Source organism: Callithrix jacchus, chromosome X, assembly GCF_049354715.1.
Source record: "Callithrix jacchus isolate 240 chromosome X, calJac240_pri, whole genome shotgun sequence".
Lineage (NCBI taxonomy): Eukaryota > Metazoa > Chordata > Mammalia > Primates > Cebidae > Callithrix > Callithrix jacchus.
Genome location: NC_133524.1, coordinates 14821176 through 14844457, shown reverse-complemented (window position 1 = coordinate 14844457; position 23282 = coordinate 14821176). Strand labels below are relative to the sequence as shown.

At 37.1% G+C, this 23282-nt stretch overlaps 1 protein-coding gene across 5 annotated transcripts in view; it reads right to left on the bottom strand.

Moving 5' to 3' along the window:
- Positions 1-23282, bottom strand: part of GLRA2 (glycine receptor alpha 2) — a 217773-nt gene that overhangs the window by 143646 nt on the left and 50845 nt on the right. For all 5 annotated transcript variants that reach the window (XM_002762634.7, XM_078363906.1, XM_002762633.5 and 2 more), the window contains 3 exons: positions 5642-5724; positions 2755-2892; positions 853-1067 (listed from right to left, as the gene is read on the bottom strand). In XM_002762634.7, coding sequence (XP_002762680.1) covers positions 853-1067; positions 2755-2892; positions 5642-5724 — 436 coding nt within the window. The remainder of the gene's footprint in view (positions 1-852; positions 1068-2754; positions 2893-5641; positions 5725-23282) is intronic.

The following is a 23282-nucleotide window of genomic DNA, read 5'->3' as shown; positions in this document are numbered from 1 at the left end:
GGAAGCACCCAAAATCACACTTACGGGGTGCTGGAACATTTCACAAGTGGGACATTTATCATTACTTGCTTAAGCAATATTTACAAATGCAGATGGCCTGCTTTATATAAAAACAGATTACACAGCTACTGATGGATTATCATTTAAGGTGCTAAAAAATGTCTATATGTCCCTGATATTGATCCCACACTCCTCTGCCACCATACCACAGTTCCAGGAATTTTCACCATTTTGGATGACTCTACTGTTCCTTCTCTAGGTAACTGTGTCACTCAAAAATAGTAGCATATCAGCCACTAAAGGAAATTAAAGCATAGCAATATTTCATATACCAGATTGCTGAACCCTAATATTGTACATTTATTTCTTACATATATTCATCGATACTGCTCTTCTGTGTAAATTTCTAGGAGCCTAATTCAAATTTTTATTACTATAAATGGCTTCATTGAACATATGAATTGCAATAGCTTCACCAATAAATACTTGAAAACATGGCACAAATTGCGTTAGTCTCATTCCAATTCTGGCAAGCTTCATGGCTCATAAACAACCGAGGTCAAAAGCACTCAAGATCTTCCTAGAATCATTAAGCTATGTTTCTGCCTCTACCCATTACGCTTCCCTCTCAATACTAATTTCCCTTTCCTCTAAATGATACGATTTTGAGCATTCCCCATGTTTCCAGAGCCCCGATTCTCTCAAACTCAGCTTTTTGTCCTCTTACTGCATTCATATCTATGGCAATGCCATAGGGTGGCCAGTGTTTCTGTCTTCACAGAACTGTCTAGCCCACAAGACCTTTTGGAACATTTGGACCAAAACCATCTGTTGTCAAGCAAGATTTCTTACCTTTGGCAGAGATGCCCTGGAGCCTGAACTCTGGGTGGTCATCGTTAAGACTGTGGTGATGCCCAGTGCAACCCTGGCAGGGGCTGCATCCATGTTTATCCAAAAGGAAACCCAGGACAAAATTACTATAAGCAGGCTTGGGATGTACATCTGGATCAAATAATATCCCATTTGGCGTTCCAGGTGAAACTTGACCTCAATGCAGGTAAACTTTCCTAGAAAGAGGAAACGATCATTTAAAGTCCGGTTTGAATTTACATTTCCAATTCCATTATCCCACGTTGTTAGGAAAAAAAAAAGGCTACTGCAGATGGATTTGGAAGATTGCACAAAATGTTCACCCTATATAACCAATTCAACTCTTCTCCAACTGAACCAGTAATAGAAATAATTACTTTGAAATAATAGTGATAATAATAGTGTGAGAATGTGTGATCTAAAGAGTCACTGGACCAAAACCATAAGACATATTCAATTTTTAAAATCTGTGCTTGCTGCAGCTTGATTGTTTCAGACAGAGCTTCAAAGTGTGCAAGACTGAGAGAAAATGACCAGTGGAAATAAAATATTCAAATTTTATTAATAGCATATACGTATAGCATATACTATATGGCATATAATACATAACACATGGCATATACTACGTAATAGTTGAAGCCATTCCCTCCAAAGTAGTACAGTTTACATAAAACTACAAAGTACTTAAACAACTCTGTATCTATCATTGTGTTATTAACTACAAGAGAAAAATGTACATTTGTATAAGCCAGTGTATAATCTACTCATTGTAAAAATGTCCTAGCCTTCTGGGTAATTGCTTCAGGACATTTAGCATATGCCTAGGAACTATGTACAGTGTTTCTTTACCTGTAAAAAGGAGTTCATATAAAGATATTAAAACTTTTACCATTTAAGAGATAGATATTGTTATATCTTCCCACTTTTTTCTTCTTAATTGAGTTGGAGTTAGAACTCCAGAAGGTAATTTTGCTTAGTCCATACAGATTACAAGATTTATAAGATATAGGGTTGAATTCTTCTTGGTCAGAAAAAAAAAACAACACCTTGGAATCAGGTTTTGGTTACTTCATAAGGCGTCACTGTTGACTGCTGGAACAAGTGTGCATAAACTATTTTCCTCAGCAAGGGACCTAGACCAGTCACTTGACAAACCATCATGTCTTCATGATCAGCTAGCATGGTATTGAACACCATGTTTTTCTTGGGAAAAATCATCAACTTTTCTGGACAGGTATAGTCTTCCAGATAACAACAGATGCCTGTTTGTTGCTACCACGTCAAGTTCTCCCTTCACCACCTGCCCCACAACCCCGTGTGTCTGTCAGCACTACTGATAACACATGACTTTAGAGCTAGCTGAATTCCTGCCAGTTGACTTTCATCCAAACTTCTATTGCTATCCAGGACTGAATAGCACAACAGCTCTATTTTTGGGTTTACAAAGACCTATGTTATTGTCCCTCTTTTCTACTACACACTAAGGCAGTTAGGCAGAGGGTGCAAATTGACCTAAGGATCCAATGGCAAGAGTGGATGCCAGAAAGGAGCCAGAATTCATATTTTCTGCACCCCAATGAGGTTTTCTACACCTTTCCTCAGACTCATTTAACAACAGATGGTCAGCTAGAGAATGGAAAAAGATCCTAAATCCTCTCTCCTCTCTATATTATGGAGGAATAACCTCTTGTGTTTGCTGACCTATTCCAGAGAGTATAGGAATCTTATCTTTTGAGATAAATCAGGTCCATGCCACATACGTCTATTTGCCTGGTAAATATGCAGCAATTAAAGTAAGAGATATATATTCCAAGCTGCAAATGGAGTTTACTTGTGTTTAACAGCTGAAACAACAACAAACAAACAAACAAACAAAAAATTTACCGGTGTTGTAGTGCTTTGTGCAGTAGCCAAGTTCCTTCTCTTCTTTCAAAATAAACTGGGGCAGGGTCAATCCTTCTGCAACTTGCACTGGGCCATCGCTTAACCACTCAAATATCAGGTCATTCATCGTGTACCCAACTGAAGTAAAGAAATCATAATGAAAATTGAAGGTGGCTTTCCAAGAAAGCTTGAAAGTCTATCCATGTGAAGAAACACAAGGAAACGGTCTAAAGCAGACATGTGTTTAGTCAATTCAAGAACATTCTTAATAAGGGAGCTGCAATCATCACCACAACTCTATGTCACTGGAGCCAAAGAAATTTAAGACAGAAAGCTATTTATAGATGGGTTTTTCTGTGTAATGAGAGAATGAAATCTAAAAGTCTATGTGTTTCTGCCTTTTTATTCACTAACTCTTTCTGAAGAACAAACAAGTAAACAAACATAAAAATCCTTTGAAGATTTTTATTTGCAAGAGCTGAGTCTTTTGCAATCCAATAAGACAATCCAACTCACAGTGCCAGTCTTAGTACTTCAAATGAAAACCATTCTTTTTTAAATGAGAATGAATTCATCACAGGCCTGCCTAAAACATTCCCATTGCAGACTTGGTCCTTTTCCTACGGTCTATTAGCTTTGCATTCAGAAAGCTTATGTTAATGTCCTTCTACTTTAGCAAATAGGGAAGAATATAGGCAGGTAACCTAAAAGGAAATTGTGGAATATGCAAATTAAGAATATTCATCTGTGCTAGTGTCTTGCTAAATAGGCCCACTCATCACAATTATTAATATGAAGTAAAACAGATTCCCTCTTAGGAAAGATCATATTGTTATATGACTCGAACCATCCAAAGTAAGATTGTTATCAGTTTGGTAATCCAAAGTTAGCTCTTAGTCTCCAAGCTCCTGCTGGCTAGGTCATCATCTGTCAATTGTTTCTGGATTTTTCTCTACCCTAGAAATGAAGCCTACTCTTCTTTCATGAACCATTTCTCTACCTTCTCCCTTTGTGTGTAATATTTGAATTTTTCAAATAAGAGTGATAAGGACAGAGGATATTAGGTGAGGTCTTGGCTGGCCAAAAGCCTCAGCATGATTTTTTCTTAAGTTTACAGATTCTTATTCTTATTTACTACAAGATAATGACTCACCAAAGCTACCCAGAAATCAATGGCAAATTTAATTGTAATCTACTTTCCTCTTTCTTTGAACTACCTTTTAAACATAAAGCCAAAAAAAAATAGTTAGAACATGGAAAGTAAGGAGATACAAAGAGGTCCTATAAAAGCACTGATGGTCCACAAAGAGAATGGCAAACCCTATCTCTTCCACTGCAACTCTGTATGAGTACACCTTGGAAACTTCCAATAAATAATCTAAGCTCACAGAATACCCCATGTTATTATTGTCTGATGAGCTTCTCATTGGCCACCATAATAAAAGTACTTTTCAGGCACCTGAAGCCTTGGCATGGGGAAGACAGCAGAGGTAAAAACGTGGGGATGAAGAAAGTAATATTGGGGTAGGAAAGGGAAAAAATAATGATTCCCACCCTTCACATACAAAGTTAGTGGTAATAACATCAGGTTTCTTTGATTTCATTATTTCTAGGTCATGCTAGGACTCAGCATATTTACTAATTCAAATTTTCTAAGCCTTGGATGAGTATCTGTTGACAGCTATGGCTACTGTTTTACAGAGAAAATAGAAGTGTTGAGTTGAGGCAGGGAAGATTGTGGAGCAGTAGAGAAGACACAAAGAAGCAGTCATTATGTAAGGAAACGTTTTTCTCAACTTTCTTCTCAAGAGAAGTAGCGAATAGGGAAAAAATGAATACATAAAGCCTATTTTAAATCAGACATTTTCATTTTATCTATGACAACTTCTTAAAATAAAGAGGTTTCATCATTTTGTTTATTTCTGTGTGATATTTCAAGGGAAATTTATAGTGATTTTAAATGATCACAATGAAACCAACCCCGTCACTACCTCTTTCTAGGTAATAGATAAGTCTTTTTACACATATTATTTTTCTAAACCAAGAAGTTAAAAGTATTTGCTTGCTCCTGTCTCATTAAATCTCCTAACATAATAACTGGCACTTATTAATAAGTGCCACACAATAATAAGTGGCACTTATTATTCTCTCTACTTTACAAACTGAGAAACTGATAGCCAGAAAGAATTTCATGTCTGTTAACTGAAAATCCTGTTACCTTGGGGGCATCAGCAACTTACGGTGGCACATGTCAAAGATTTTAGTGGTATCAGGATTAGGTCACAAAAAGGACAAAGTAGATGGCCTTTTTCTACTTGTTTCACCATGCTTTTGTGTATCCACTGCTTATCTAAGAGAAATGCCTCTTATTCTATCTTATTCCATCTCATCTTATTCTCCTTATTCTTGCATTCTCCTCTGGCTGTGAACCTTATGTCTTGATCTCAAAGCAATTATCCCTTCCTGCCTGAATTCCTTTTGGGGTGATGGTCTATATGGGCATAAGATGGAAAGAAATTCAATTTTGTGGTTAAAGAGTGATTCACTATAAAGGTTTAATGACTAAAAATTTTAATTTTCCCAGGAGGCATTTTCATTTCAAAGAAAAGCTTACTAAATCAGGTGTTTTTTTTTTTTTTTTTTTGAGAAAAGGCAAGTTATTCAACATTTTACTTTGAAAGGTTGTCTATGCTGTACTGATAATGAGATTTTGTATCACACACACACACACACACACACACACAGTTTGGTTTGTCTTTCCATAGGACACTGGGGGTTGGTCAGTAGATAGGGAATGAGTTGTAAAAATCCATTCTCTTTAATGACATACTAAAATAACCAGATCATTAGTTACAAGCAGGGAATCATTTCAACAGTGGTGACTTACAACTCTCCAGCTGCATTGTACAGGTCTGGACATCCATCGGAAAGTTCTTCAAGTCCATGGGACAGGATAAGGTCAAGGTGAGTCTTAGCAAACAAACAAAAAATTAAAAACTAGTTTTAAATCTATGAAGTCCAATTGTTGAGAAACAAACAAAATACATTTGGCATGAAGCAAAGTGACACTGAGTCAAATAATGAAATCTAAGCTCCAACTCAGGGCAGTGCTTTTTCTTTTTAAAATCAAGAGCAGTCATTGATAAATTTTTTAAAATATTGTAGTATTTCACCACAACCTCTTACTCTCTATTTTTCGTCTTCCACCCTCTGACTCTCCCTCCTTCTCTAACAATGGTGCTGTTCTCAACTTTGTACTAGAATAAACAAGACCACTAAGATATAATGTAACAAGAACAATAGGCTCTTACTCGTACTGATGTCCGAAAAATATAAAGTTTACACTGTTTTAGAATTATAGTTTGGACTTCGATTCAAGGACAAAAATGAAGTAATAAGTAAAACTGATTGTGATTAAGTGCTGGTTCTTCTTACATCAAATGGGCAAATGCTTAACTCCACAGTCATCTCATTTACTACATGAATGGGTTAACAATATATTGTAGCATTCATTCTAGAATTTTTATAATTTTGGAGCAAATAGTTCTTGAGCTAGAAAAACACACTTCAAGATGATGGTTTAGTTAAATCCCACATATTTATCTTTGTTTTTATTGCATTTATTTTTGGGTTCTTGGTTGTGAAATTCTTGCCTAAGCCAATGTCAAAAGGTTTTTTTTATGTTATCTTCTAGAATTTTTATAGTTTTAGGTCTTAGATTTAAGTCATTAATCTATCTTGAGTTGATTTTTGTATAAGGTGAGAGATGTAGATCCAGTTTCATTCTCCTACATGTGGCTAGCCAATTAATTACCCCAACACCATTTATTGAATAGGGCATCCTTTCCCCAATTTATGTTTTCATTTATTTTGCACAGCAAAAGGAATAGTCAGCAAAGTAAACAGACAACCCACAGAGTGGGAGAAAATCTTCACAATCTATACATCTGACAAAGGGCTACTATTCAGATCCTACAATAAACTCAAACAAATTAGCAAGAAAAAAACAAACAATCCCCTCAAAAAGTGGGCTAAGGACATGAATAGACAATTCTTAAAAGAAGATATAAAAGTGGCCAAAAAAGATATGAAAAAATGCTCAACATCATTAAGGATCAGGATAATGGAAATCAAAACCACAATGTGATACCACCTTACTCCTGCAAGAATGGCCATAATAAAAAAGCCAAAAAGTAATAGATGTAGACATGGATGTGTGTAAACTAGTACAACAAATATGGAAGACACTGTGGAGATTCCTTAAAAGAACTAAAAATAGAACTATTATTTGTTCCAGCAATCCCACTACTGGGTATTCATTCACACAGAGAAAAATAAGTTAATATATGAAAAAGATACTCCCACACATGTTTATAGCAGTATAAATTTGCAGTTGCAAAAATGTGGAACCAACCCAAATACCCATCAATCAACAGATAAGTGGCATCAGGGTTAGGTCATAAAAAGGACAAAGTGGATAAAGAAACTGTGGTACATATATATGATGTAATACTATGCAGTCATAAAAAGGAATGAATTGGTGGCATTTGCAGCTACCTGGATGGGATTGGAGACCATTATTCTAAGTGAAGTAAGTCAGGAATGGAAAACTAAATATCATATGTTGTCACTCATAAGTGGGAGCTAAGCTATGAGGATGCAAAGGCAGAAGAATGATACAATGGACCTTGGGGACTCAGGGGGAAAGGGTGGGAAGGAGGTGAGTGATAAAAGACTACAAATTGGGTTAAGTGTATACTGCTTGGGTGCTCGGTGCACCAAAATCACACAAATCACTGCTAAATAACTTACTCATGTAACCAAATGCCACTTGTTCCCCAAAAACCTATGGAAATAATAAAATAAAAAAGAAAAGAAAAGAAAAAACAAACTACTCATTATCTTACTAAAAAATATATGATGGTTTATACATAGTCCTTAGCTCTCTGCCCAGTAAGGGCTACTCTAGTCCACTTTCCTCTTTTCTTTTTTGAACTCCAGTCAACTCTGGCTGATCCTTATATCATGATATTCATTGAGCTACCATCTCATTTCCACCATTTCCCTTTTTAATCCTTAAGGGAATGATGCACACGTCTTGCTCTCCCATTTTTCTGTATCTCCAAGACTCAAGGAAGGAAATTAGGATGGAGAATTAGTAAATCTTGGTTCCTTCCTAGAACTACCCCAAACTATCTCTTCTCTCAAACAAGACCTTAAACTAGCTAAATATTGGTTTGTCATCAATCAAATGATGAGGTAGGTAAGCTGATGCCTGCTCTCATTTAATCCTAATACTACAATCCCTATTTTTCTAAAGTTGACTGCTTCAAATTCTGTTCGTCTTATCTCCAACAACTTTTATATCCAAAGACCCCTCGAATTCCTCACACTGTTACCTAAACTCTCCTTTGCTGTCATGCTCATTCTTGCTCTGCCTTCCTGGTTCCTTTATCTTTCCTTTCTCTGCTTTATTTTACAACATATTTAAGTAAAAGCAAACAAAACAAAATTTAGCACATGTATTTTAAAGTAAAGACAGGTTTGGGATTTGAAGTCAGATTTGACAGAATCCATGCTGACAATCATCAAAATTATTGATAATGATAGGAAAAAGAAAGATAGAAAACAGTACAATGTAAAAACATGTTTTCAGTCTTGGAAATAAACACATCATTATATTAAGATTAGATATTTTTGGTTAGTGGGATGATTCATATTTTGTTTTTATTTTTTATCTTTCATTATCTGAATTAACAAGTATAAATTATTTGAAAATGTCCATAAAACTACTCATAACAGCTTTCTCATCTTCATATAATTAGCTGTGCCTTTCTTCAAACAGTAACTGAAAGGTAAAATTAGAAAATTCCATTTTATTCAGTAACTTTTTGCTATTACAATCATATCATGATTATTAAAAATTTGCCATAAACATATAGTATTTCACATTCATTGCTAAATAAATTAGCTTCTACGGGCTATTCTGAGAACCCCAGTATGCCTCTAAAGGAAAAATTATGGCTTGTAATTCTAAACAACTGACTTAAAAATTACATTTTTGTCAGGAAAATATTTTTGTTCATCTATAGATACAGCTATAAATATACAGGTATTTAGTTTTTGTTTCCTAGCATAAAGACTTCATTCTTTTGGAAACAAAATTTTGTAGACATTAATGCCATGAATGCTTTGAAATAAGGACAGCATAAAAGAACCAAAATGATTATTTCTAGTTAAAAAAATGACATCTTTTTAAGGGCAAAAAAAACCTCAAAAGGGTCTATGAGCTTAAAATTATTACCATGAGAATTTTTCTATTTTTTAAAAAAAAATAAATATTTCATCATACAAAAATATGTTCATACACAACTTGGCTATTATAAATAGTGCTGCAAAGGGATACAAAGCCTCAATTAGCCATAAGGAATTAATTTTTCTTTCTTAGAGATATATGGCATAGCATGGTGAATATAGTAAATAATAATGCATTGTACATTTCAAAAGTGCTAAGAGAGTAAATTTCAAGTGTTCTTACCATAAAAAAAAAACTAAGTATTTTAGGGAGTGGATATGCTAATTTGCTTGATTTAATAACTCCAAATTATATTCATAAATCATAGCATCACTTTGAACCCCATAATCATATACAACTATAATTTGTTAATTTACAATTCAAAAACATTTAAATTAAAAAATGTTCATTATATGAAAATAATTGGATGGCATATGGATAATTTGTTTTAGTGAATCAAAACCAGAAAATCTGGAAATTTCATTATGATTTTGAAAAGTTTACTTTTAAGAAATTAAAAATAAAATGAAAATGAACACAGCTTAAATGAACATGTTCTTTTAAGAACATCACAGAATTCAACTATACATTGGTTTTTATTGGAAGCAACCCAACTTTAATATTCCTAATCATAGGCTTGCTGAATTTGATTGTTTTGCAAAATGACCTTTTCATATTTCTTGGGGAAACAGAGGTCTCATACACAACTATTGCTGCCTTTGTGGCAGATCTAACTACCATAGAGGAGCTCAGAATTTTGGGAGTCAAAACTATTAACAGCATGGGAGACCCCACTAAGAGAAATTCCTAACAAGCATGATACTATCCCTGAATCTCATCTCAGCTGAGAATCCAGTGGATAACTTTTTTCTTCTTTGTTTTTCTATTACATAGAAAATAATAATTCCTTTCTAGATAGGTTTTATATTGGAACCCAATGGGTGCCAATAATAAGGAGGAGAGTTAACAGCTCCTCAGTTTGTTAAATCATGTCATCAACTGAGCAAATAGGAAGATACTGTAAAGATGTAATCAGTACCTGCCTGAGCCTCAGAGCTCATAAATTATGACATCCAGTTTACCATGCATCTCAAGGCCTAAAATTTAGGTTTTTCCCTCTACTTATTTTTTTCTTTTTCTTTTTTTTCTACTGAAGTATATAGTAAATACAGTAAAACTATACAAATCTTAAGATACAGTGCAATTACTTTTTATATCTATATCCACCCATTCAACAAGCTTTCAGATTCAGATTTAGAGCATTCCCATCACCCTAGAATATTTCATTGTGCTCCCAGACAAGAAACTACAAAAGTAAGGGCCACCACATTTGCTATTCAAAAAGGCTATTTTATGATTTTTAAAATAGGGGTTTTGGGAAAAAAGCAAACTTGTTACTATTTTGTACAGACATGCAGAAATTGCACCAAATAAGGCTGATATGTATATACATAAATATACTAAAATATGGACAATTTTTATCTTCTTTGCTCTGGCTTTTCATCCATTTTGGTTGGGTCTCACAGAATTAACTATTTTAGTTGGGAAGTCAGTAGTCTTCCAAACTTGCCTGGAAACTGAGTCTTCTCACTGGCAGACACTGACCAGCATGTCAGATTTGTCCTCTTCCCCCACAATCTGAAATATTAAGGCCATTGCACATGAAGGCATTGAGCTGAGGCTGCCCCTCTTCCTTTTGATTTTTGTTAAACAACTCATTTCCTGAAGCATTATTGTCTATTCCCCCACTGTGCATTCAGGGCACCCCCGCTCCTGTTTGCACAAGGGAAGGAGTAAAATTCCTTCACAGAGGCCCTGCTTCTTTACTGAAAGTAAGAAGGCTGAGCAAGCATTCCAATTTTAAAGGCAAAGAATAAAACAAAGGAAGTCCTCCCAAAATCTTACCTTTCCTGCCCTTCCCTTTTTTACTACTTTCATATTCAGTTCACCTTGCTCATAAAACGATCTCTTGGGTTTGTACCTTACTTCAAATCTAAATGACGATAGATGCAAACACTGAAAACTATTTCAACTGCCTTTACAGTTTTTCAATCAAATATTATAACTTTTATATTTTTTATTTATTTTTCTTCCCTACTACAATGCAAAATTTATAAAGATGGAACCCCTCATTTTTACCATCTGAAATAATGCTTAGACCAAAGTAGATATCCAATAAATATTTGTTGAACAAATGAATGAATCAGTATCCTAAAATACATGGGAAGATTTCAGGCTTTATTCTGTGGAAGTGGGAAAGGACAAACAATTTAGAAGCGATGAGGCCAGTCATCAGAGTCCACAGGATGCTGCCAAATTACAGGACCACCAAAGCTTGTCTGGTGCCTCCTCTAAGTTGCTGGCAAATTCTCACTTGTCCTGGAATTGTGGTCAAGTAGCTGGGGCCAACGCTAGGGTTGTTTTCACATTGCCAGAAGAATGTAAATTAATCATTTAACATTACAACATTATGGCAGACAGAAGGCTGCTTGACTCATAAAGCAACTACTGGTTCATAAGGAACTCAGAATTAGAACTTGGAGTTCATTCCCAGTGAAACTCTTGAGGGAAAAACACCATTTAAAGAGAAGATGAATTTTCAGATACAAATACACATTTTAATGAGTGATCTGCTTCCCTAAAGCAAGGACTGACAACATGCTATTTTTGGAGAGTTAATTCTAATGGTTACAATACTTTCTCTTGTTCAGAGAGGAAAAACAAGAGGATCTTTCTGTGTTTTTCAGAACGAAGAAGAGAGTTTTGGGAGGTATTGCTGTTTGTCTTTTGGGGACCACATTTAGCTCCCTTTATGCAACACACCATAAACTCTCAGTGGCACATGGACATATCTAGGGGCTAGAACCTATAGTGCTCCTTTGGGATGAAAATACTTAGAAAGGAAAAATAAAAATTAAAGTGGTGGTGATAATAGTATTAATAATCATAATTCTTTGACACCTGCTGTGGGTCAAGCATTCTTATTATTTTATAATCACTGAGTATTATCACACAAGGCAGACAGTGTTACCTCCATTTTTGAGATAAGCAAATTGAAGCTCACAAAGATTAAGCCTTGTTCCCAAAGTAAAAAAACCAGTAAGTGACCAAAGTTAGATTTGAATACAACTTTAACTGACATCAAATTCCCTTTATTATTTCCCACTCTACCATATTTTACATTTCCTCCTTATGCAAATAAGCTGTTACCAATTTATTATCCTCCTTTGTGAAGTCAGCAGAATTGATCACAGACACCTTAGTTGCCTTGTACCTGGTCAGGGATACTCCTTTCATTTTTCCTCAGACACTGAGAATTCTCATAGCCTGTTGTTTTAAACACTCCTCCAGCCTCCCCCCACAGCCTAGAGACCTGGGTGATAGAACTGGCTTACCCATAAAGAGCAATTTGATCTTGATTAAATGTCTGGGCCTCCCCCAACAAACATCCCCATCCTGCTCAACATCTCTGCTATTATAGACTGTAAGTGAAGGCAACCAGCTTGAAGGATTTCCTCTTATAGGTAAATTTACCCTCCTGAATATGATGAAAACTTTAAGTGCAAGTAACACTTCTTAAAATAGGAACTTCTTGGCAAACTGGGCAGATAGGTGAGACATTTATTGCTTCCACAGGGCTTTGTCATCCAACATCCTAGAACACTATCCATTCTTCGCCTGCGAACATAAGGAAGGCCTTCCCATACCATGTCGATCCGTTGAATCTTTCCTCCCAGTTGTACCTTGAAATTTCTGAGCCATGTGAAATTCTAGTGTCAGGAAGATTTGACAGGATGCATCAAGTATCAAACAAGAGTGTCATCTTAACCCACCTAGACCTTAAGTGAAATTAGCCTGGGGGCAAGTTAGAAGTCAAGTTAAAAGTGCATCATTAATACAACCCACACATGGAGAGAGGGAGGGAAGATTAGGAAATCGCTGGGATGAAAAACACTGCTAGGCTGCTTGTCTGATCAAACATCTTTTAGTATAGCGGGTTTCAGACTCTGATGAACATAAGTATTGTCTGGTGGGCTTGGTCAGAACGCAGATTGTCAGGCCCTCTTGGTAAGTAGCCCAGGTGACACCGATGATGCTGTCCTGGATCACACTTTAAGGAGTACTACTTCAACATGTCCCAAAGAATGACTTTGATTTCTGTCAATGTGATAGACAAAAAGGAGAAGGTTTTGAAAGGAAAGTAGAAAAGAGAATTAAGAAAGGGATCTACAATTTTTCAGTAACAGGAGCACTCCATTGGGAAATATTACCTTTTTTTTTTGAGACAGACTCTTGCTCTGTTACCCAGGCTGAAGTGCAGTGGCAGTCTTGGGCCACTGCAACCTCCATCTCCCAGGTTCAAGTGATTCTCCTGCCTCAGCCTCTCAACATCAGGGTAAGACAGCCTCAAGTAGGCTGCTAAGTGATTGACTTAGAGTAATGTTACAAGTTGGGGGTATTAATCATAGGTTTCTGTCACATTGGAGAAATATGCAAAAGTCAGGGCAGTGAAGCCAAAATCAGTCCACTGGCAACCAAGAATATGGTAGGTGTGGCTAGGAAACTAGGAGAGCTGCTAAGAGGGATAAGAAGACAGTTTCTAGGTGAGATAGAGAAGCAGCCAAAATCAGCATGCCTTTTAACATATGCCAGTGTGCAAAGGCCAGGCAGTGAACTCTACTCAGGCTGCTGGCAGCATATCAGGTTACTATCTCTGATATCTGGGAAATAGGCTAAATGAATTGATAGATGCCCAGATTCCCTATTGATATCCCCAAGAGCAGATAGTCATACTAAGAAAATTGAAGGGAAAGATGAAAAACAGGGCTCAGAACAGTGTGACTGGGTGCCAGAGACATACCATTTTTCCAATATTGTCTAAGGCTGGATCTAAACTCCATTTTGGTTCTAAGTAGTATGGTTAGACTCTTTCCATTAATTCCGAATAAGCATTTCTGTTTTTTTTTTGTTTGTTTGTTTCCTTTTGACCTTGGGATATGAAGGAGATAAATGGCAACACTGCTTGGCTCATCAGCTGTTCTTCTCTCCCCTGATTAAAATCCCAGTGACTGAGTAGGATGGTCCATGTTTACCAAATATTATAAAGGCATCATAGAAAATACCCATATGCATTGAGCGATAGTATCTGGGAAGGACAAAAATACAGTATCTGCTCCCATCTGTGAGTGGTCCTTTCAGAAAGTGTGCACACATATGGTTGGCCCATGTTAATTAAATCCAAATGTGGATTGGATTCAACTTGGACAGCAACTGATTAATCTGCAGCTAAAATTTTCCCAAATGCTTTGATATTTCCTGAACGAAAATGTTTTGAGGATGTTGAACAGAAGAGGGATAAATTGAATACCATCAGAGGAAGAAGCTCAAATTATCAAAGATTAAAATAATCAATACTCCCCCACATCTTAGCTACATTTTAAATTTCAGTCATTTCACATCTAGTATTTATTTGTATATCCAAACAATGGTGAAGATAAAATGTAGACTGCTCATTAAAATAATGAGAACTGCCTTTTCTTTGTCACTATTATCTAGTATTATAGCTATTTAATAGTGGCATTGAAGTGAAGAAAAAGAGAGTTAGTGTACAATGTGGCAATTTTTAAAATGTTTTGAGTTTATTTTACTTTTTTAAAAAAAAGAGGAAACAGAACAAGTGTAAGCTTGCTTATGAACTGCAAATATGGTTTTGAGAAAACCAAAGTAACCTTGTACCTGTTGACAACTGAGAGCAAAATTGTGTTACTTGGCTGGTATTTTGCTGCATTAGAAAGACTTCCATTGTGGTAACTGGTGGAAACTTAATGACCACTGTTTCTGGTGGCAAAGGTTGGAGAGAGAGTAGAGTTCTGGTCAGATGATAGGATGGTCCATCCTTGACTGGGTAACACTTTGAAACCAAGCACAGTTCCTCAGTTTACTTTTAATAAGCAGCTAACGGGGAGGTACAGCATCAGCTAATCTATTATCTGAAAGTAGATGCAACTGTCACCTCTGTTATAAGCTATATGTCTCCCCAAAAGAGAAAACTCAAGGGAAGGAGAGTATCCATCTGCTTTGGACTAAGTGTGGAAGGTGTGTGGAACCTGAATGGTACAGGTGTGTCCATATGTATGTGTTAAGGAAGGTGAAGGAATTGTCACCCTTCCTCCCTCCCTTTTTTCCTGTAGCCAGCTCAGGGGTAATTAAGACATTCATTGAACATTTATTATGAATCTGGAACTGAGAAAAACTGCAGCTCAAAGAACAGTTAAAAGACTTATGGTCACTTAGTAAAATTGGATTTGAATCTAAGTATTCCTGACCCTCAAAATTGACATTTGTCCCACCCTGACAGATTTCTGTCTTAAATCCTCTAACTTACTTTTTGCTTTCTATCCTTCATCTGATTGCTCAAGTTTAGCAAAATATCCATACTAAAATGAAACATCAAATAAAACCTTTGTTTTATTGTCATTTGAAATAACTGATCAATCAGAAATGAGATGGATTTGCTCTAAGAGTATGTCTCATGTGGAACATCACATAATTGTATTAATATAGGTATGTAACCATTTTTCTTTCTTTTTTTTTGTAAAGAAAGAAAAAAAGGGAGTGAAGGAGAGGAAGAAAGAGGAAGAAAAAGAGGGAGAGAGAATGGGAATGTAGCTTTATTCTAAAAATGGGTATTAATAATGGCTGATCAATATTTTGTGTATTTAAGGTGGAGAATGTATATTTTGTGTATTTAAACCATTTTTTAATAACTGTCCAATGATAAATAGTGTATCTTCTTTGATACAGATGTTGGTTTGCAATTTTAAATGCCACAAGCAAGAAGAAACTTGTTGGAGAGACTGTTGAGATATGAAGATGGACACAGTATTTTTTTCATTTTAAAATAAAGTACTTTCTCTTTTGGATTATGTGCTATGAGAATGCACTAAAGTAATTCATGCATTTCATAAGAGCCATGGTGATATTAAGCATGTTTATTTTGGGATTAATGCCATCCAGGGAGCCTTTCAAAAGCAGCAGTGTGGACCAGGTTGAAGCCCACATTAATGTAAGTTGAGCAGCCTCACCAGGACCTCTGGTTTTCCTTTGGCTTTCTGCTACAAGAAAATTCAGGTGATGACTAATAGCAGACAGCCCTCAACTCTGTTGGCTCAAATCTACCACGTTCCTTTAGTCTAAATATTCAGTCAATTATTGTCCCAGCCAACCATCTTTGTATAATTGCCTAAAAGTATATAGACCCATGATTCATGAACATGTTCTAAAATAATAGTTCACAAATATTCCTGCTGATTGAATTAGAGGATACAAATGATCTAGTTTATGACTGGAAAATTTCTCAGGGTACGTAGTGCTCAGTATTTGTCATTGTGTAAACTATACGTTGAATTTTTCCTTTTATGAGACAGAGTCTCACTTTGTCACCAAGGCTGGAGTGCAATGGCATTATCTCGCCTCATTACAGCCTCAACCTCCTGGGCTCAAGCAATCCTTTTGCCTCAGCCCCCTAATCAGCTGGTACTACAGGCATGCACTACCATGTCCACCTAATTTTTTGCATTTTTTTATAGGAGCGGGGTTTTGCCTTGTTGCTCAGGCTGGTTTCGAACTCCAGAGCTAAAGTGATACAATTTCCTCAGCCTCCCAAGTGCTAAGATTACAAGCTTGAGCCACTGTGCCTGGCCATGTTGAATGTTTTAATGCTGCCTTTTAAATTACAGGTAGTCCAATCCTCCCTAATCTACTCTAAAATCAGGTTCTTCTTCTCAGGAGTTGTATATTTAGTTGGGGAGAGAAGGGTTTAAAGATCCAAGTAGTTTAAGACAGGCACCTTGAAATTCATATTCTCCTCTGCTGACTCAAGCCCTAAGGGACCTGAAGAACACATGAACTCTTATTTACTCATCAGGAAAGTGTTCTGTGGTTTGGGAAGGAGAGGGTGGTTATTTTGAGTTATAGACTTATAATGGCACTAGAAGGCGCCTCATACTTTGTCTAATTCCCTGGTTCAGTCTCATTTTATAGAGGAAACTGAGACCCAGAATGAGAAACTTATGGGGCTGAAGAGGCTGTTCTATGATCCTGGAAGATACAGTAAATGATGAAAGGAAGTGTGGAGATCACAATGCCCTGAGCTACCTTCTCAGTATTCTGTTCTTTGCACATTGCCTGAAGAGTAAACTTTGATGATTGTTAATGAAATGGAAAGTTATCTCTAAATGGAGAAAAACCTACTGGTTGCTACTGCTAGTTCATTCAGGTAAACAGTCAAGGACAAGTGGTCATGCTAGCTGCCACGTATTTCATTGAGCAAGTACCTCTTTGTCCTCAAACAAGCCTAAGATCTGTACTGGTTAATACTGAGTGTCAACCTGATTGGATTGAAGGATGCAAAATATTGTTCCTGGGTATGTTTGTGAGTGTTCCCAAAGAAGATTAACATTTGAGTTAGTGGACTGAGAGAGGCAGACCCACCCTCAATCTGGCTGGTCACCATCTAATCAGCTGCCAGCACAGCTAGAATAAAACAGGCAGGAGAAGATGGAAGAGTAGACTTGCTGAGCTTTCCGGCCTTCATCTTTCTCCTGTGCTGGATGCTTCCTGCCCTCAAACATCAGACTCCAAGCTCTTCAGCTTTTGGACTCTGGGACTTACACCAGTGGTTTGCCAGGAGCTCTCAGGCCTTTGGTCATAGGCTAAAGGCTGCACTGTTGGCTTCCCTACTTTTGGGGTTCTGGGACTCAGACTGATCCACCACTGGCTTCCTTGCTCCTCAACCGGAAGACGGCCTATCATGGGACTTTACCTTGTGATCCTGTGAGTTAGTCAATTCTTCTTAATAAACTCTCTTTCACAAATAATGTAACTTTTGGTTCTGTCCCTCTAGGGAACCCTGACTATTACAAGATCCTTACTCTGTTGTGTCTGAACCAATATTATGTCTCATAGTATTTGTGTATTTCTAACCTATGCAGAAGCTCAACAAAGCTTTCCATACTTTATGAGAGTTTTTCATATATACAACCTTTCTGGACCTTTATACTTCCATCCTCAGCCATACCTTTTTAAAGGGCTACTCTCTAAAAATAGTTCCTCCGCACCACAGCTCCTGCTGAATCCACTAGCATATGTGCATGCCAGCGCTTCCCACCCTCCCAGCCTTGCTCGCCTCTAGGAAGAATGGAATCATTGTGGTTTCCATGGCACTTCCTAGCACATCTCTGAAGACTGCTTAATTCTGATGTGGGTGCTTATGTTACAGACATTAATTACTTCATTTAGTCAAGTCACAATACTAATGAGGATTTGGATACAAAGTTAGAAAGTGAAAATGTAATTTTGCCTGGATTATAGAACATAAAGATAAACAATGGTCCAAATATGCACAGGAAGAAGAAATCGTAGTTTTTCATAGCTGCCTTCTAATACAAAATATAGGCTTATGTGTTTCATCAAAATTGAGAGTAAGATAGTCCAAGCATCATCACTGGTAACATTTAAGGCAGGTCTCAGTTCATTGTGCATTTTATTTTTGGCTCTAACATCTAAATAGAAAATGTCCTTTTTCCCTATGCCATAAAAAAAATCTATAACTAAAGTTAGAATCTTTTGAAGTTCTTGCATCCGACTCTAGGGTGAGTCAAGAATGGCAGGCCATGTGAGAAAAGCTAGCCTTTTATGTATCTGGGTAGAGTTGGTCATTAGACAAGATTGTGTGGAGGAACACCATTGGATGTCTATCTAGAAATCTGCACTCTACCTGTTCTCAGTGGTGCCTATAATCTATCATCAGAAGGAAAAGCTTGTCAATCCCTAAGAGTTCTCTATTACAACTCAAGTACTACTGGGAACACAGAATACTGAATCATCAACACCCAGAACTGCAGATAGAATCAAAAAAGATTAACAAGTAAATCACCTCCAGTACCATAAAGGAGTAAGTTTTAGGTCAGATCAAGATTGATGATGAGGTGAACAGATGATTTGGTGATATAGGTTGCTACTGTGGAGGAGCAGTTCTATAATTATTGTGGTTTGGAAGACTATCTGCAGTTAGAGGATAGAATTAGGCCTCCAGGCAACTGGTCTGACAAGACACTGAAAGCAAAAAATATTTCCTTAATAACTTCACCTTTAGGCATACCCACTTTGGAAGCATGCAGTACATCTGGAAACAAAGCTCTTAACAATCGGAGGATCATAGCTTCTTTAGTAAAGGTAAGGACCTCTTCCTCTAAACAAACAAACAAAAAGTAGCTTAAATACCCTAATGCACAAAATATGCATATATTTTAGGAAGGTTCAAGCAAAACCATATGATCATGCCAATAGACACAGAGAAATCTTTTGATAAAATTCAAAATTTCTTCATGATAACAACCATCAACAGACTAGCAATCAAAGGAACACCCCTCAAAATATTAATAGCCATCTATGACAAACCCACAGTCAACATCATACTGGATGGCAAAAACTGGAAACATTCCCCTTGAGAACTGGAACAACACAAGGATGCCCTCTCTCACTACTCCTGTTAAACATAGTACTGGAAGTCCTAGTTAGAGCAATCAGGCAAAAGAAAAACAAAAGGCATCTAAATAGAAAAAGAGGAAGTGAAACTATGTCTCTTCGCCAATGATATGATTCTATACCTAGAAAACCCTAAAGACTCAGCCAAAATGCTCCTAAACTGATAAATGACTTTAGTACAATTTTAGGACACAAAATCAATGTATAAAAATCAGTAGCATTTCTATACACCAATAACATTCAAGCTGACGTAAAATTAAGAACACCATACCATTGACAATAACTTTAAAAAAAGAAAAAAGAAAGAAATACTTAGGAATATAGCTAACGAGAGAGGAGAAAGATCTCTACAAGAAAAACTACAAAACACTGCTGAAAGAAATCAGAGATGACACAAATAAATGGAAACAACCCATGCTCATGAATTTGAAGAATCAATATCATTAAAATGGTCATACTGCCCAAAGCAATTTACAGATTCCATGCTATTCCTATCAAACTAACAATGTCATTTTTCACACAATTAGGAAAAAAAACTATGCTAAAATTGATACAGAACCAAAAAAGAGCCCAGATAACTAAAGCAATCCTAAGCAAAAAGAACAAAGCTGGAGGCATCACACTACTCAACTTCAAACTGTTCTATAAGGCTATAGTAATAAAAACGGCATGGTACTGGTATAAAAACAGACACATAGACCAATAGAACAGAACAGAGAACCCAGAAATAAAGCCACACACTTACAACCAGCTGATCTTTGACAAAGCAGACAAAAACAAGAATGGGGAAAGGACTCTTTTTTTCCAATAAATGGTGCTGGAATGACTGGCTAGCCATATGCAGAAGAATGAAACTGGACTGCCACCTTTTACCATCCTCAAAAATTAACTCAACATGGATTAAAGATTTAACTGCAAGGCCTCAAACTGTAAAAATCCTAGACAAGTGATATAGACCAATGGAACAGAACACAGGCTTTGGAAGCCACGCCACATATTTAAAACCATCTGATCTTTGACAAACCTGACAAAAACAAGCAATGGGGAAAGGATTCCCTGTTTAATAAATGGTGTTGGGAAAACTGGCTAGCCATATGCAGGAAGCTGAAACTGGACCCCTTCCTGACACCTTATACAAAACTTAACTCCAGATGGATTAAAGACTTAAACATAAGACCTAACACCATAAAAACTCTAGAAGAAAACCTAGGCAAAACCATTCAGGACATAGGCATAGGCAAGGACTTCATGACTAAAACACCAAAAGCAATGGCAACAAAAGCCAAAATAGACAAATAGGATCTAATTAAACTTAAGAGCTTCTGCATATCAAAAGAAACAATCATTAGAGTAAACCGGCAACCAAAATGGGAAAAAATTTTTGCAAGCTACCCATCTGACAAAGGGCTGATATCCAGAATCTACAAAGAACTAAAGCAGATTTACAAGAAAAAACAAACCCATTCAAAAGTGGATAAAGGATATGAACGGACACTTTTCCAAAAGAAGACAGGCCAGGCGCGGTGGTTTAAGTGGCCAGGCACGGTGGCTCAAGCCTGTAATCCCAGCACTTTGGGAGGCTGAGGTGGGTGGATCACTAGGTCAAAAGATCGAGACCATCCTGGTCAACATGGTGAAACTCCGTCTCTACTAAAAAAAAAAAAAATACAAAAAATTAACTGGGCATGGTGGTGCGTGCCTGTAATCCCAGCTACTCAGGAGGCTGAGGCAGGAGAATTGCCTGAACCCAGGACGCGGAGGTTGTGGTGAGCCGAGATGGTGCCATTGCACTCCAGCCTGGGTAACAAGAGCAAAACTCTGTCTCCAAAAAAAAAAAAAAGAAGACATACATGAAGCCAACAAACATATGAAAAAATGCTCATCATCACTGGTCATGAGAGAAATGCAAATGAAAACCACATTGAGATACCATCTCATGCCAGTTAGAATGGCAATCATTAAAAAGTCTGGAGACAACAGATGCTGGAGAGGATGTGGAGAAAAAGACACTTTTACACTGTTGGTGGGAATGTAAATTAGTTCAACCATTATGGAAGACAGTGTGGTGATTCCTTAAGGATCTAGAAATAGAAATTCCATTTGACCCAGCAATCCCATTACTGGGTATATATCCAAAGGATTATAAATTGTTCTATCATAAAAACAAATGCACACGTATGTTCATTGTAGAGCTGTCTACAATAGCAAAGACCTGGAACCAACCCAAATGCCCATCGATGATAGAATGAACAAAAAAAATGTGGCACATATACATGGAATACTATGCAGCCATAAAAAACGATGAGTTTGTGTCCTTTGTAGAGACATGGATGAACCTAGAAACCATCATTCTCAGCAAACTAACACAAGAACAGAAAACCAAACAACGCATGTTTTCACTCATAGGCGGTGATGAACAATGAGAACACTTGGGCACAGTGAAGGGAACAACACTCACAGGGTTTGGTGTGGGGGTGGAGGGGAGGGGAGGGACAGCGGTGGTGGGGCACGGGGAGGATGGGGAGGGATTACACTGGGAGAAATGCCTGATGTAGGCAACAGGCAGGGGCAGGGGTGGCAGGGATGGAGACAGCAAACAGCAAACCACCATGGCATGTGTGTACCTATGCAACAATCCTGCAGGATGCAGGACACGCCCATGTACCCCAGAGCCCAAATACAATTAAAAAATATATCCTAGACAAGGCTGGGCACAGTGGCACACACCTGTAATCCCAACACTTTGGGAGGCTGAGGCAGGTAGATCACTTGAGGTCAGGAGTTTGAGACCTGCCTGGCCAACATGGCAAAACCTGTCTCTGGTAAAAATACAAAAACTAGTTGGGCATGGTGGCATGCACCTGTAATCCAAGCTACTTGGGAAGCTGAGGTAGGAGAATCACTTGAACCCAAGAGCGGAGTTTGCAGTGAGCCAGGATTGCACCACTGCGCTCCAGCCTGGATGACAGAGCGAGAACTTGTCTCGGAAGAAAAAGAAAAAAAGTCTTAGACATAAACCTAGAAAACACCATTCTTGACACTGTCCTTGGCAAAGAATTTTTGGATAAGTCCCCAAAAGTAATTGTAACAAAAATAAAAGTTGCCAAGTGGGACTTAATTAAAGCAAACAGCTTCTTCACAGCAAAAGAAATTATAAATAGAGTGAGCAGACAAGTTACAAAATAGAAGAAAATGTTCATAAACTATACATCTGACAAAGGTCTAATATCCAGAATCTATAAGGAACTTAAGCCAATCAATAAGCAATAAACAACCCCATTAAAAAATTGGCAAAGGATATGAACAGACATTTCTCAAAAGAAGACATACCAGCGGTAAATAAACATATGGAAAAATGTTCATCTCTAATCATCCGACAAATGAAAATCAAAACCACAGTGAGAGACCATCTCACACCAATCAGAATGGCTATTATCAAAAAGTCAAAAAGCAACAGATGTTGGGAAGGCTGCAGAGAAAAGCAAACACTTACACACTGTTGGTGGAAATGTAAATTAGTTCAGGCGCTGTGGAAAGTAGTTTGGAGACTTCTCAAATAACTTAAAACAGAGCTACTCTTCGAACCAGCAATCCCATTACTGAGTGTATACCCCAAGGAAAATAAATTGTTCTACAAAAAGACAAATGAAGTTGTATGTTCATCACAGCACTATCTGCAATAGCA